The sequence below is a fragment of the Acomys minous genome (genome assembly GCF_964271855.1).
Source record: "Acomys minous genome assembly, chromosome: 6".
Lineage (NCBI taxonomy): Eukaryota > Metazoa > Chordata > Mammalia > Rodentia > Muridae > Acomys > Acomys minous.
Window position 1 is genome coordinate 26,765,484 of NC_140487.1, and position 14,940 is coordinate 26,780,423.

General features: G+C 39.9%; 1 protein-coding gene across 20 annotated transcripts in view; it reads right to left on the reverse strand.

Annotated features, from left to right (window-relative positions):
• Positions 1–14,940, reverse strand: part of ADAM22 (ADAM metallopeptidase domain 22) — a 215,659-nt gene that overhangs the window by 90,652 nt on the left and 110,067 nt on the right. For all 20 annotated transcript variants that reach the window (XM_084785430.1, XM_084785449.1, XM_084785443.1 and 17 more), the window contains exon 4: positions 13,171–13,237. In XM_084785430.1, coding sequence (XP_084641556.1) covers positions 13,171–13,237 — 67 coding nt within the window. The remainder of the gene's footprint in view (positions 1–13,170; positions 13,238–14,940) is intronic.

Sequence of the window (14,940 nt, forward strand, 5' to 3'; positions counted from 1 at the left end):
GAGGAGACCAGAAAACATCAAGAGAGATGAACCGGGCCTAGGAGATGATTTAAAAGCGAGTATAATGTGGGAAATCTGAATGGGAGGAAACTATACTGGCATGGAGGGTTAGGATGGAGTAATTATTGTGCAGCATTGTGCTATAGGCTAATTAAATAGATCCTGGTCTCTCCGTGTGGTTATTGGGATACAAAGCTGGTTAAGGAGTAACTGCTGATATTACTAAAATAATAACTCAACATTAAACATTAATAATCATTCAACATGCTAAATCTCACATAAGTATCCTTTTAAGAATATCTGGCATAACTTTGACATGTGGGAAATATCTTAACATTATTGAAATTTCATCACAAGTCAATTCAATTGGTTATAATTTGTAGATTGGGACTGAAAACTGACTAACAAGTATCTCTAAAGCCTGAACATGAGCCAGCCTCGGGAGAGAACTAACTGACCCCGTTCACATTCATCACTCGTCTTCATAGCAGGAAAAAACAATATATCCTCCAACACCTGTCAAGAACGAGCTTTCCTATGCACACTGTTGGAAGGACAGGAGAAACCCCCACACTTGTAGCCCACAGTCAAGTTCAGTCATTAGTTGTCATCCTGTGGACACTGACTAGCATGTAATCTAGGCATGCATGTTATGCCACACATTGAAAACACCGACAGCAAAGCGAAGGGCTGTAGTTGGCCTGCGGCCTGTGTTATCAGCACATTTAGAAGCTGGCAGTAAGGATGGGCAAAAGCCACGACAAATGTGGCCAGAGATCTCTACGCACTGCTACTCTGCCTTGCTCCTGAGCCCTCACTGACATTTCCAGTGCTCCTCCCACAGCCAAAGCCGTGTCTGCTTCTTTGCTTCCTCTCTCCTCTCTCTCTCCCTCTCTCTCCCTCCCCGCCCCCTCTCTCTCTCTCTAATCAGAAGAGGACACAGGCATTAGTAACTTGTCTGAGGCCAGAGATACTAACCGGCCCAATCAGAAGCTAAGGTTAGTCCACCTAGCCCTAACAGTATTCATAGTGCCTGGGCTTTTCTGCTCCTAAACCACAGATCTGCCTTGAGGTCTCATCTGTAACACTACTGAAGACATTTTTCGATTTTCACTCAGTGAAAATGGTAGCAGTAACATCTCCTCAGAAACAGGTCTTACCCAAAGTGCTCGCTCTGCTGTGGAATGCCTTGGATTCACCAAGGCAACATTCAGCATTCTGGATACAGCTGCAAGCATGGCCCCTGATATAAAGGTGGCTGGGAGAAGTGTGAGAGACATGCGGATGCACATGCATCCTTCCTCCCCCTGGTCCACTCACTCCATTCTCACTGTCCACCCCTCTGGTTTCTTTCTGCTCCCTTGTTACAAGATGCTACACAAAGGTCTTGGGGGCATCAGGGGCATCAGAACATGCTAATCCTACTGCCAGAAAACTGTTCCCATCCCACCTGCCAAATACCCATTATACAAACTTCAAAGTTAACATCATTTCATGAAGGATGTCTTGGGGCCAAAGTGCAGCTCAATGATAGAGGATTTGCCTATCAGGCTCCAGGAAGGTCCTGAATTCAGTTCTCTGACCCACCGCTTGCCCAGATTGAGCCTACCCCAGATTGCTCCCAGAGCAATGTGCATTTTTTGTCACTTACTAATTACATAACTTACAGGAGTTGGGGTATGTATTTAAAAGATCTCGGTAACCCCTTAAAGGCAAGCTTCCCAAGGGCAAGAACTGTATTATGTACTGCGTGCACCTGTACTATATACATGACCCTCAGCGTTCACTAAAGAAATAAGCATTGCCAACAAGCGTTATCTGAGAAACTGGGCTTCTCTCTACTTTGCCATAAATGCCTAGTATTAGTGCTCTAGCCTCTAAAATGCCATGTCTGTGCTTTTAGGAATTTCCTATTGGAAATATCAAGTACACCTGCATCAAATTCCTTTCTTACTGCATTGATGCAAGACTTTTATGAAAAAAAAATATCAGCTGGACCCTTGATAAATTACTACTTAAAATACTCATAAACATTCAAACTGCTCAATACCTAGGATACTGATTCTCTGGTCTTTACTATGTGTTTCTATTTTTATAATAATACTCTGGATATCAAGAACTTAACAATGAACAAGAAAATAACTCTATCTTGGAACAACACCAAGAAAACAGTCAGTCCCCCCGCCCCCCCCCCACCTTCTCTCTCTCCTCTCTGTCTCTCTCTGTGTCTCTCTGTCTCTGTCTCTCTGTCTCTCTGTCTCTCTGTCTCTCTGTCTCTCTGTCTCTCTGTCTCTCTGTCTCTCTCTCTCTCTCTCTCTCTCGTGTGTGTGTGTGTGTGTGTGTGTATGTGTTTCAAGCTAGCTAAAACAACTTGCTGTTTTATTATAATTGCTCTATTCCCAAGTGCAGACTCAGCAACACTGTGCAATAAAAGGTTGGTTTCAGAATTACAAGAGTAAGGCTCCTTCTGCTATAATTAATTCCATACCAAAACACAATTGCTGGTGTTACTTTGATATATGCAGAAAATGTCTTTTACGTCTATAGATAAGATCTTGAATACCAACAAATGAGATAATTCTTCTGATACTTAATTGGACAAAGAGAAACTTTACACTAGAAAGAAAATAAGGGGGACTTTCTACTAAAAAGCGCCCAAGCAAACCTTGGGAACAGAACTCATGTTGCCAGCAGCTGTCACTCCATTTTTCTGTACTCCCAGCACTAGGATGCCTGACCTGTATCAACTGGTAACAGGCCAATAGTTAAGATGACTTGCAATCTTTATGAAGCCATTAAGACAGCCGATGCATTACGCGGCCTTATGATGATGGACCTAGAGTGACCTCGACCTCGCTTCAGTCCAAAGGGAAAGGACATTTACTTAATCCCCCAAGAATTCTTTTCCCTGTAACTCAAAGAGAATCAAATGGTGAAATGGGTGAAACCACACTGATTACAAGATGGTAGAGGAGCATATGCTCGCATACGCCTGCCAGGGAGGAAGTGTACACCCCATCAAGCCCAGGGAGGAGGCACAAAATACACAGATGCCTGGTAGTACACAAAAAGTAGTCCGGATGCTGGCCTGAATAATGTATGTGCTCGGAAGAACCAGACATCTTCTCCATTTGTTTATTAGATTTGTGCAGCTCCTTTGTGCGCTGAGAAGAAAGCAGAGGATGGGGGAGGAGGGTGGACATTTTAAAGCACTTCGGCAAGGATGTAATCAAATCTCTTCAAGCTTTTGGCAAGAGGATGATATGTTTCAGCTTCGTTGCTCTTGCTCATAAAAGTGCACATTTTCTCCAGAGGCAGATAAATGTATATGTAGGCACAAGATGGGCAGGAGAATGGAGCATGTGTTTGCCATGTGCAAGGCAGCAACATACTTCAGACATAATGGCTTGGAAGCCACTATGTTCCCCTGTAACGAACAATGCACAATTTAACTTCTATAGAGAACAAAGAGGGACTAAAAATAACTGCAAGAACAAATGGTTGAAAATATAGGGCATCCTTTGGAGGCACTTGGTCTTTGAAAGAATAGAAATTTTCTATTGGGGATAATTGAGACTCATCTGAACCAATTACATCTCCACATTACGGCTTACTAAATAAAACTGCCAAAGGAGATGTTACTTAAGTGTTGGAGTCAAAAAATTTACATTTTAATTCCGCTGCTACTACGATTATTTCCAGAGAGCCTGAGGCTGTGATGGATAAAAGCACAAATCCTAGTACCAGACTTCTTGACTCCAAATTCTTGAGCCAGTTAAATTCAGCCCCCTATGTCTCAGTCTCTTCATATGCAAATCGAGGTTGACAAAGAAAAGATTGCTTAATTCATAGTGAAACATGTCCACCAGTGTCCCTACACAGTATATACTCACTCTTGTTACTACTTCAAGCACTGTGAGTTCTTTTCTTATTCCTCAGCCCAGTTATTAATATTAGTATCAGGTCAGTGTTAAGACAATAGGAACTCTGCAGTAGTAACACTAGCATTATAATAAGTATTAATTTATAAGATATAACATTTGGGGACTCTAATAAAACAAATTTGTTTGTTTGTTTGTTTGTTTGGGTTTTGTTTTTTTCCTGACAAGGTCTCACTATGTAGCCCTGGATGACCTGGAACCCATTGTGTAGACAAGGCTGGCCCAAACTCACAAGAGCACCACCTGCTTATGCCTGCTGGGTGCTGGGATTTAAGGAGTCTGTCACCATACCCAGCCTAATCATCTTATATTTTAATGACACTGAAAACAAGTGTTTCATTTACTGAATAAAATGTGCCTCATTAAGGGAACACAGTAGGTTTGTATTAGCAGGAAAAGCCATTAACTGTCCTAAGCAAATAACATTAAACAACTAAAATAAGTCCAAATAAGACTTAATTTGAGGCTTGAGTTAGTAGAATGCCAATTAAAATGCACTCTTTCTATAGGATACTAACTTAGTAATTATTAGCCAACAAAAACCAGGGCCCCAACACTCAATGATCATGAAAACTGTTTAGTCCAGCTATACTTTTATTGAAAATTTAAGATACTTTTGGAAAATGCCATGGTTCTTTCACCAATAACTAAGAAAACTGAGTTTTCCATTTTAGTTCAAACAAAAGTACGTTAAAATGAGCATCAGTTCACACCCACAAGACTCACAGGACAAAGTTCCCAGTACTGGCCCTATTTGCCATTACAGAGTGGATTCTAAACAAGGATATTCTAGAACTGCACCCCACTACTGTCTATGAAGTTCAGTTCAGTTATTTATTAAATGGTCATAAGATTAAACCCACTTTATATTTGTCATTTAGAAAGTCTAGTTCTCATTCTTATAGAATAATTCTACCTTGAAGTTATATATTTAATATAACATAGATTTAATATATTATATTTATATATTAAATTATAAAAATTAATACTATAAATACATATTATATATATACATAAATAAATACATATGTACATGTAATTCTAGGAGTATCCATGCATGCCTGCAACCCCAGCACTTGGAAGATGAAGGTAGCCAGAGCAGTCTAAGGCCAAACTGAGCTCAAGGCTGGCCTGGGCCACATAAGCCACAGTTTCAAAAAATAATCTTTTTTCTTATGAGCCAAGTGTGATAGCTCATGCTTATAATCTCATCCCTTGGGAAGCAGAGGTAGTTGACTACTAAGCGTTTAAGATTATCTTAGGCTACATAGTGAGGCTCAGGTTACTATGAGCTACATAGTAAGACCTTGTCTCAGGAAAGGGGAGAGGGTGAACTTGATAGAGAGCAAAATGAGGAGTGCAGGAGAAGAGTTGGAAGAAGGAAAGGGGAAAATAGTGTGATTATATTTTACTAACAACAAGTTTTTAAAGGGTAGGAATGTAAGGGACAGTGATAGGAGAGTGGAGCAGATGGGGGAGTTGGGGAAGAGATAATTAAGAATAAGGATGTTTTAAAAAGCCATATGGAAAATTTCTATTGTAAACTCCCTGAATAAATATGTATTCATATAAATAATTTTAATTGACTATATCCCACACAGGGGATAATGCAGCTCCCAGAAGCCACAGATTACCAAATGAAAATGCAGGGCCAGGTATGGGTTCTCTCTCCTTAAGCTGCTGGTCAGAGCTGACTCCCACACTGCTACAACAATACAGGCGATTGCTACTATCTTTTGTTGCCACCAGAACTTGATGGTGAGACCTTATTGCTGAAGCTACCACATACTTTGGTCATAGTATATAGAGAAATAAAGTTGGTACTGACCAGGAAGCATCTTCCCTAATGGCTAGATTTCATCAAACTGGAAGGTGCTACTGATGAGCCAAAAGGTCAATAGAGTAACCCCGCTGTGAACCCTGTGAACTACAACAGTGACTTGTATGGCAATAAACCCATGGATGCAATAGCAGCACAGATGTTATGGTGCTAACCAACCACTTTCTGCTTGAGTTAAGACTTGTTCCACAAAATAAATAAATAAATAAAACTAAAAATTAAAAAATGCATATCTGGTGTTGTAACTCTTCTCAAGAACTTATGGTTGAGGAGTTCACAGATGCCAGATAAACCTACTATGACTTTGCCAAATGGCAAATTTGTCTAAATTTGCATCTCCATGCCCATACGCTCAGTCCTTACCAGGAAATTTTCTTTGTGCAGTTGATTGTGGTCAACATATAAACTGATAACTGATCAAAGTAGAGATCTGTGCAGGGCTCAGCCACAAATGAGTCACCAATATCATGCCCCACACCTACCTGAAGCTCACAGACCATTGAAGATGAGAGTACAGAAAAGACTTTAAGAGCCAGAGGAAGACCAGAATTAAACAGTGTCTTCTAGCTGACCGGACCACTGTACTGACGAACTCACAGCAGCTGTGGCTGTCTGCATAAGACAAGTCATCTAACATTCTAGCATAGAGGAGAAAAAGGTTCAGGAATCCTCATCCCTAACTAAGGAGCTATTGATGACTTCTGGAGGAGAGTCAGTTTTCTTTAGAGGCGTGGCCCCTGGTAGGTTGATAATGCTCTCCTGGCTGGCCTCACATCCACTGAGTATATGAGCAGCAGAAATTTCGCATGGTGCATTTAAAAAAAAAAAGGCACAAAGTTGGAGGGTGGGTAAGGAGGTTGAGGATAGAACTGGGAGAAACAAGTAGAGAGTAAATGCAACATTGTGTGAAAATACAGTATATGAAATACATTATATGAAATTCTCAAAGAACTAATAAAATTATTTAACAATTTTAAAAAAACTATGTCAGCAGTTTAGGAATAATGATTAAAGTATAACAGAATTAATTAAGCAGGGACATGGTGGAGCATGCCTAAAATTTCAGCATTATGAGGCAGAGCCAGTAAGTAAGCCACACAGTAAGACCTAGGCTTAAAAATAAAATAATAGCATCGTGACACCTTTAAGGTTTCAAAAGCCCAGGCCACAGCAGTGAGTGCTTCATCCCCCACCCTCCCCGCTTCTTGCTTGTGGATCAGAAGCAAGCTCTTGGCTACTGCTCCAGCGCCAGTCGGCTGCTTACTGCTATGCCTCCCTCCATAAGGGCCATACACTTGCTCTCTGAAACAGCAGGCAAACCCCCGGGTCCACGCTTTCTTTCATAAGTTGCCTTGGTTGGTGTCTTTCCCCAGCAATAGAAAAGTAATTGAGACACATTCCACATCTGATCAATGGAATCTGAAGTTTTCCTATTCTGAACTCAGGTAGGGCATGCGGATGTGCATGTCAAGACTTGTATCTCCCGCATCCAAAGAAACGTGCCTTCTGTCCTGCAATAAGAAGTCAAGCTTAGCGCCAAGGTGAGTGCTTAACCTAAATCTCCCAGGAAGTACAGCTAGAAAACAAAACAAAACAAAACAAAAAGCCTAACCAACCAACCAAAACTACAGATTCCAACCCATGGTGGCTGCACTTGTCAAATATTCCCATCATTGCTTCATTGATTATTCACAATCATTTTACACACTTTGAACACACATACTCTGCTAAAGAGTTTATGTTCCAGGGCTGTGGACTGAGCTCCATGGTAGTGCACCTCCAAGGACTGCTGATCCTTGGCTGCCATTCCCCAACAGTCACCCTTAAAGTGCACATCACTGAATTCCTTTCACTTGGATGGAGGCCTCCCTATCTCCACAGAGCCTAGGATCTAAATATATGCTTAAGTAACAGCCTCTATAAATAGATCCATTTTTTTCTATTCCTTTCTAAAATCATCTCCCCAGCCCATATGACTCAGTGACTTTGAAGGTAACTAAGTATTACCCGAGAGTCTCTGGAAAGGCTGCTGCATTTAGAGTTCTAGACAAAAAAAGATGTGTCTCAAATATATGATAAAGTTTAGGTAAGAGTTGCAATTTGGGAAAGGAGGGCTGTTACTGAGTTCTTAAAAAAAAAAACCAGAAAAATGAAATAGAAAATGGTTTAGTAAACAAGGCATGGAGGCACACTCGCTCACAGCAGTGGCAGTACTCAGTAGGATGTGTCAGGAAAACTAAGTTCAAAGCCAGCCCGAGCTACATAGTAAAGCCTGGAAGAAAGAGATGAGAGAAGAAAAAGGAAGGGGGGAGGAAGGAAAGGGAGGAGAGGACAAGGGAGAGGAGGGTAGGGATGGAAAGAATAGCCTGGCATAGATCACTTGGCATTATATCTCAAAGGCAGCTTCCCAAGTCAAAGATACACTAAGAAGCTACTTGAAAAAATGACAGGTTTCTGCTTCCGATTTACAACTGACGCAATGTTGAGGACAACTCTGCTCTAACACAGGCAGCAAAATTAACTGCACAACAAAGGCCAGTTTTTCTTTCCTCCTTAGTAGCTTATTGAAGGGATCTCAAAGGTTAAAACAGTTCTGAGAATCAATAAAGAAATTTGATGTCCCAGATAAACAAAAGCAGACTGACTTCTGTGTTTACCTTTTCTGATGCAACAAATATATTTATAAGATATACTGACTGTTAATTTTTTACTTCCTGAGATCAAAAGGAAACATGTTTATACTATTCAATTATATGAAAGAATTTGAGTTGTATATTGAAAAACACATGAACTAAAGGTCCTGTCATTTTTCCAAAAAGTAGAAATAATAGAATATAGTGAATAAACAATGACATCTTAGATTATCTAAATTTTATCACGAAGAAAGCTGATTGTGTTCAACTTAGAAAGAAATCTACTAGTCCTGCTTTGACTTGATGTGCCAGGGTGGGCTGGTACCAATGGAAGTGGGAAAGACAGGGTATGAGGTGGGTATGAGGGTGGGACTGGGAAGAGAGAGGTGGGGCTGCAATCAGGATATAAAGTTAATTAATTAGTTAATTAATTAATGGAAAAAAGAAAAAAGTCTACAACATTGCATCACACTATAGAAGAATTATTTGTAATGGGACTTTAGGTTTGCTTTTTACAAATAAACACCTTAAAATATATATCCAGAACACTATTCCTTCAGCAATTTAGACACTTCTGAATTGCTTGAAGGTTAGGAATTGGGCTGCCTGGAGAGTAGTCCAGAAAAGGAGACAAGAGAACCTAAAATGCAGTGGAGTTTTCTACTAGTGCTGCTTAGGTTCGTGTAAAATACAAAGTTAAGAAAATATCTGTTGCTGAGAACGGTGGTGACACACACCTTTAATCCCAGCACTTGGGAGGCAAAGGCAAGTGGATCTCTGTGAGTTCTAGGCCAGCCTGGACTACAGAGCAAGCTCAGGTCAGCCAGGGATACACAGAGAAACCCTGTCTGAAAAAACAAAAAAGCAAAACAAACAAGAAAATATCTGTTGCCACATTTAATTTTTTTTTTCAGAATGATTTCTTACAACTGTCCTTACAGTATCTTCCCCCCCCACCCCCCCGTCATTAACTTATTCATTAAAAAAGAAAAGAAAAGAAAAGATTAGGGTAGGATTTTAAGAAACAAAGAAATGTTTCTGGAAATATGATTTAGAAAAATGAATGCTAAAGGAATTTAGTAGTCAGGTGTCTGCAGGAAGATGATACTATGCCAAGGAGGAAATATTCAGTGGTGGGACAGCAAGATGGCTCTACGGATCAAAGGCATGCGCTGCCAAGACTGAGGATCTGAGTTCAGCTTTCACCTCCAACACGCTCTGGCATGGGGACACACATACACAGAGAGACAGACAGACAGACAGACAGACAGACAGAGACAGAATATAGCACTCTAACCCTATGAGGCTGTAGAAAAACTCAGACATTCTCTTTGCTTCTGTATCAACTCCCCATTTGCTTCCGAAACAAGGGCCATTGGGTTTGCCTTAAAATATTTTTAATGTAAATTAGAACACATTTCATTGGAGTGAAAGGTTCCTCTAGTGTCACTGTAACCTTTCTTGTGATTAAGCACGTTGTCCTCTGACACCTGCTACCCATCACACAGCACCTTCTTCCACCTCTTAGCAGGTTCCAGACTTTAGCCCTGACCCACACTCTTTTGTATTCTTCTCCATCTTTCCTCTGCCACTGAAAACCCAATCAAGACGCTGATGCAATGATTTCTTGTGAGAATCAAATGCACACAAGCCAAAGTTGATCCTCTCTCTACACACTTAACCTTACTGTTGAGAACTCTAACACAAAAGCAAGCTGGGATAATAATATTTAGAGATAACCTAGGCTAATTAAAATAGACACTCATTGCCATTGTTTTTTGTTATTATCATCAGAGATAAAAGAATTTAACAAAAGTACTATCAGAACTAATGACACTAATGAATGGCCACGGCCTCTCATCAGTGGCAGATAAATCCCATCTCCACAGCACTGCCAACTTTGCTTTCTGGCCCTGAGGAAACCTGACCCCTCACCCACTGGTCAAGTCTCTAGCACATGAAAATGGTTTTCCATCTCTCCCCTTCGAAACCTTGTGCTAGGGTTATTTTCCTGAGATGCTCATGTAGGGAAAATAAAGCAGATGTGTCACCACCATTTGCCCTAAGGCAACTGCCAATCCAGAAAAGCTAATGAAAGTTAGTTTAACCCAAGCTGAGATAAAACCTACAGGGTCTTTAGGTAAGTTACCACTTTACTTTGTGGATTAAAGACAATAATGTTATTGTTGCTGTTTTTTTCGAAACCTCCAAAATCAATTACAGATTCATACCACAAGGACTACTACAACCCACTTCACTTTTCATGGCCCTCCTAATTTATGCACTACAGCCGATCTGGTAGATGGGCTGGTAGAAGCCTGTCCATGAAGGTAGTGGGTCTAGCCTCTACCTGCAGCTGGGAGACCTTCTGTAAAGCAGGACGGCAGCTCCACTGATGATCTGTTGATGACCACAGGTCACTCTGAGGGTGGACCACAGATGAGTGCATAACCAAATCATTAGCAAGGAACACTAGTTTTATCATTAGTAGTCTTGTAATACTGTGCCTATGTAACTGGAAATTTCAGCTACCCAGTTTCGGTTCAAAGACCTCCCCCTCAAAAAAAGTTAACAACAACAACAAAAACGGCAAAAAACCTGTAACTTAAAACCAGCAAACTGTATGATTTGGAATATGTTGTCTCTAGTCATTACCTCCATTTTGCTTACTCTCAGATCCAAAGTTGTCATCCTCTACATTCAAAATTAAAAGCTGTATTCCTACTGTATTTTAAATGCTTTCAATTTGTTGGTGACAGGTATGGTGGCTCATGCCTGTAATTTGAGCTTTTGGAAGGCCAAGGCAGAAGGATGGAAGTGAATTTGAGGCCAGCCCAGACTATAGAATCTCTTTTTCTCAAAAAAAAAAAAAAAGTACATTTAAATATATATATATATGTATACACAATTCTTCATATAAATTAATATTGGATGATCTTGGATTTAAATTCCAATGTTGTTTGCTACTTTGTAATTGTCTTGTGCAGAATTTAATACTTTAAGGAGTCTTACTTGTATCCCCTTATAAAAAGGAGACAATACATATCTCCAAGGAATGCTGTATTGATTATGAGGCAGAGAAAATTATGTCTCTAGCATGTTGCAGATACTCAGACAGCAGTTATCATTATTTATAAAGGACACAATTTAAATAGAACACAGGTGTAGACATAAAAAAGTTCATACAAACACAAAAAAGTATACTCTAAATACAGGGTTATGTTTAGAATTTCATTTTATTTTTATTGCAAGGGGTACATATGTATATATGTGTACATGTGTATAAGTGTACATCCACACCTACGCCTGTGTGTGTAAAGGCTAGAGGCTGACATCAGTGTCTTCTATAATCACTTTTCACTTTAGTTTCTGAGACTGAGTATTAGACTCAATGAACATTCAGCTGAACAACCTAATTAGACTTAGCTGGCCACTGGCCCTAGAAATCTGTGTCGGTCTCCCGAGTGATGGGCTCCAGGTGTGGCTCCTGCCTGGCTTCACATATAAGAGCTGGAGACCAAAATACAAGCCCCCATGCTTGTTGCTGACTAAGTCATCTCCCTGGCTCCTGGAACTTAGTTTTTAAATAAATCAAATAAGTAAATAAATAAATAAATGGTAAAGATGAAATTTTTGTCCTATTAAAAGAACAAAAATATGTATCTCTTTTGTACATAAAGACTTTTTATAACCTTGAGGGGGAAAGGTATAAAAACAGCTATAATAGAACTTTAAAATCAGGATTATAAACCAGGTGTGGTGGCGCACACCTGTAATCCAGAAATCAGGGAGGCAGGGACAGGTGGATCTCTGTGAGTTTGAGGCCATCCTGATCTACAAAGTGAGTCCAAGACAGTCAAGGCTACACAGAGAAACCCTGTCTTGAAAAAAAAATCATCAATCAGTCAATCAATCAATCAATCAATCAATCAATCAAATTAGATTGTGCAGGATAAAACTGCATTCAATGAAACCTAAAAGCAGTAAAGGCAAAATAAACTGTTCTTTTAAAGATAATCATTAAGGTATATTTTAACTTGCTCTCAATGTAAAACTATAATTAACACTAAAATGCGGACTCTAAGAAACTGGGTAAGATAAACAATTTCATTTCTTCAGCAAGTGAATTATGAGGCGCAAAAAGATAAAATAAATTTTGAGACACTCTAAAACACAAGTAGACAAACCTAAACTAAATAGACACATGCTTTGGTAATAAAACCATACGTCACAGTACTAAGAGGACAGCATCACAAGTGAGCATGGTCCTTTCACGGGGCTCTGGATGGGAAGGAGGCAGCACTTGGGTGTGCACATCAACACTTGGGCTCAATGATCATCCGGCTAGAACGAGATGGAAGTCATAGGTGCTTCCTTTGAATAACTTCTCAGTCCACCCATGATTTTATGTGCATCTCTGTCTTAGGATTACCTTTTTAACTGTTTTTAAATTAAAATGACAATTTTAAAGATTTTTCCAACCAGCAATTGAATTTTTCATATGAATGTGTTCCTCTTCTCACATTCATATTCACACGCTAAATCAGATGCACTACATTTGGTTTTATACTTGATTGCTCACTGACAACTGTGTCCCTTTAAGAGACTGATTTTTGGCATTCTTTAAATCAGGCACAATTTTCATTAAAGGAGTACAGCTCAATTGGTAAAATGCATGTCTAGTAAGCTTGAAGTCCTGGGTCCCAAACTCAGTGTATAAAAAGATTCCCCACAAAGGAAGAGAAATTTGACTTACTTTGTTTTCCACAGCCTTGCCTCCGTGTTCTATATGTCTCTCCACATAACTAGAGGACAGAAGCTCACTGCAACAACAGAAAAGAAGGAGCAGTTAAAGACGGTCCTGCAGCGGAAGACAACTCAGTAGCAGAGGTTGCTCAGGACGCTCCAGGCCCTGGGTTTGGTCCCTAGGGCTGCAGGGGAAAGATGTGGTTTTGAATATCCATCACATTTGAAAACTGGCATCAAGTTCACACATACCTACTTTATCCACTTTATTTCAGATTTTAAAACAACATCAACACTTTACAGAGAAGGAAAGAAGGAAGAAGAACGAGGGAGGGAGGGAGGGAGCGAACATGCTACACAAATAGTGCTTCTACAAAAATAGAAAGCTGGACTGCCTCTACCACCTATTGTTCCATGGCTGAGCACAGCCAACTCTCCATCCAGCACCAGGCCTAGGAAATTACAAGAACACAATTACATGTTAAAGGTATGTTTTACTACAGCTTTCTATTAGAAAATTTTAATTTGATACCCATAACTTAACCATTTTAAGGTATCATGTATATTATTTTTCTTACAATTATTAGTCTATTACACACAGAAAAAGACAGAGCAAAGAAAATAAAAAGGAATGGAAAAGGAGCTGGCAAGATGGCTCAGTGGATAAGGACACTGGCTGCCAAGCCTCACAACCTAACTTCAGTCCTCGGATTCACAGAGTGGAAGGAGATAACAAACTCTCCCGAGTCGTCCTCTGAACTCTACATGCATATGTGTGTGTGTGTGTGCGCGCACACACACACACACACACACACACACACACACACACAGAAATGAAAAGCAAAACATCATCAACATTTTGAAGCTATTTGCTTAAAGTCTTCTAAACAACCTTCTTGTATGACTTAGATATTCATCTTCTTCTTTAGTTTACTGTATGTGCGTGTGTGTCTATATAATGTGTGGATGCAGTGCCCATGGAGGCCAGAAGGGAATATAAGATCCCATGGACCTACAGTTAGAGATAGCTGTGACCCACAATGTAGATGCTGGGAATTGAATCCAGGTTCTTTACAAGAGCATCCAGTGCTCTTAACCGCTGAGACATTCTACATAAGGAAATCTGCTACTGTAGAAGCTTTCTAAAATGGACGCCTGTATAAAATGAATTCAAATAGAATCACATATAATGGATGGAGAGAATGACTCAGATGGATATATCATTGCTACCAAATAACATCCCCAGTACTATGAATGGGTTACATCTTTTTTCAGTCATTGTCAAAGGAGTTCTCAGTGTTGGAATTTTGTCTAGCCAGAACTTGTACCTAAAAACATCATAGGCTATTGCCAATGCTGTTGGTTATCCTCCTCAACCTACTGCTGAAGACACTACATGTGTATGTCATTGAGCATGGGGAAATTGAGCTTGGGCTCTACCAGAAGCCTCATCCCTACTGACTAGCATTCTTAGTGCTGGATGGTATGTATACATGCTACCAAAGGAGAAAAATAATCATCGCTCTCACCCAGCTATAAGCCCTACAAGCTGTAATAGTGACTGGCCTAAAAGACACACCCACCAGGATTATAGTGGTACAACAGTTAGGGGAGTTAAGATCAATTTTAAAATTGCATCTATGGCCATTTCAATGGGATGGAATGAATACTTGACTCTGTTAATGAGACCAAGAAACTAAGACCAGATAGGCTACGGACCTTAGCACGAACTATTATTTTGCTAAAGAAACATAGCAATAAAATGACTTCTAATGATATA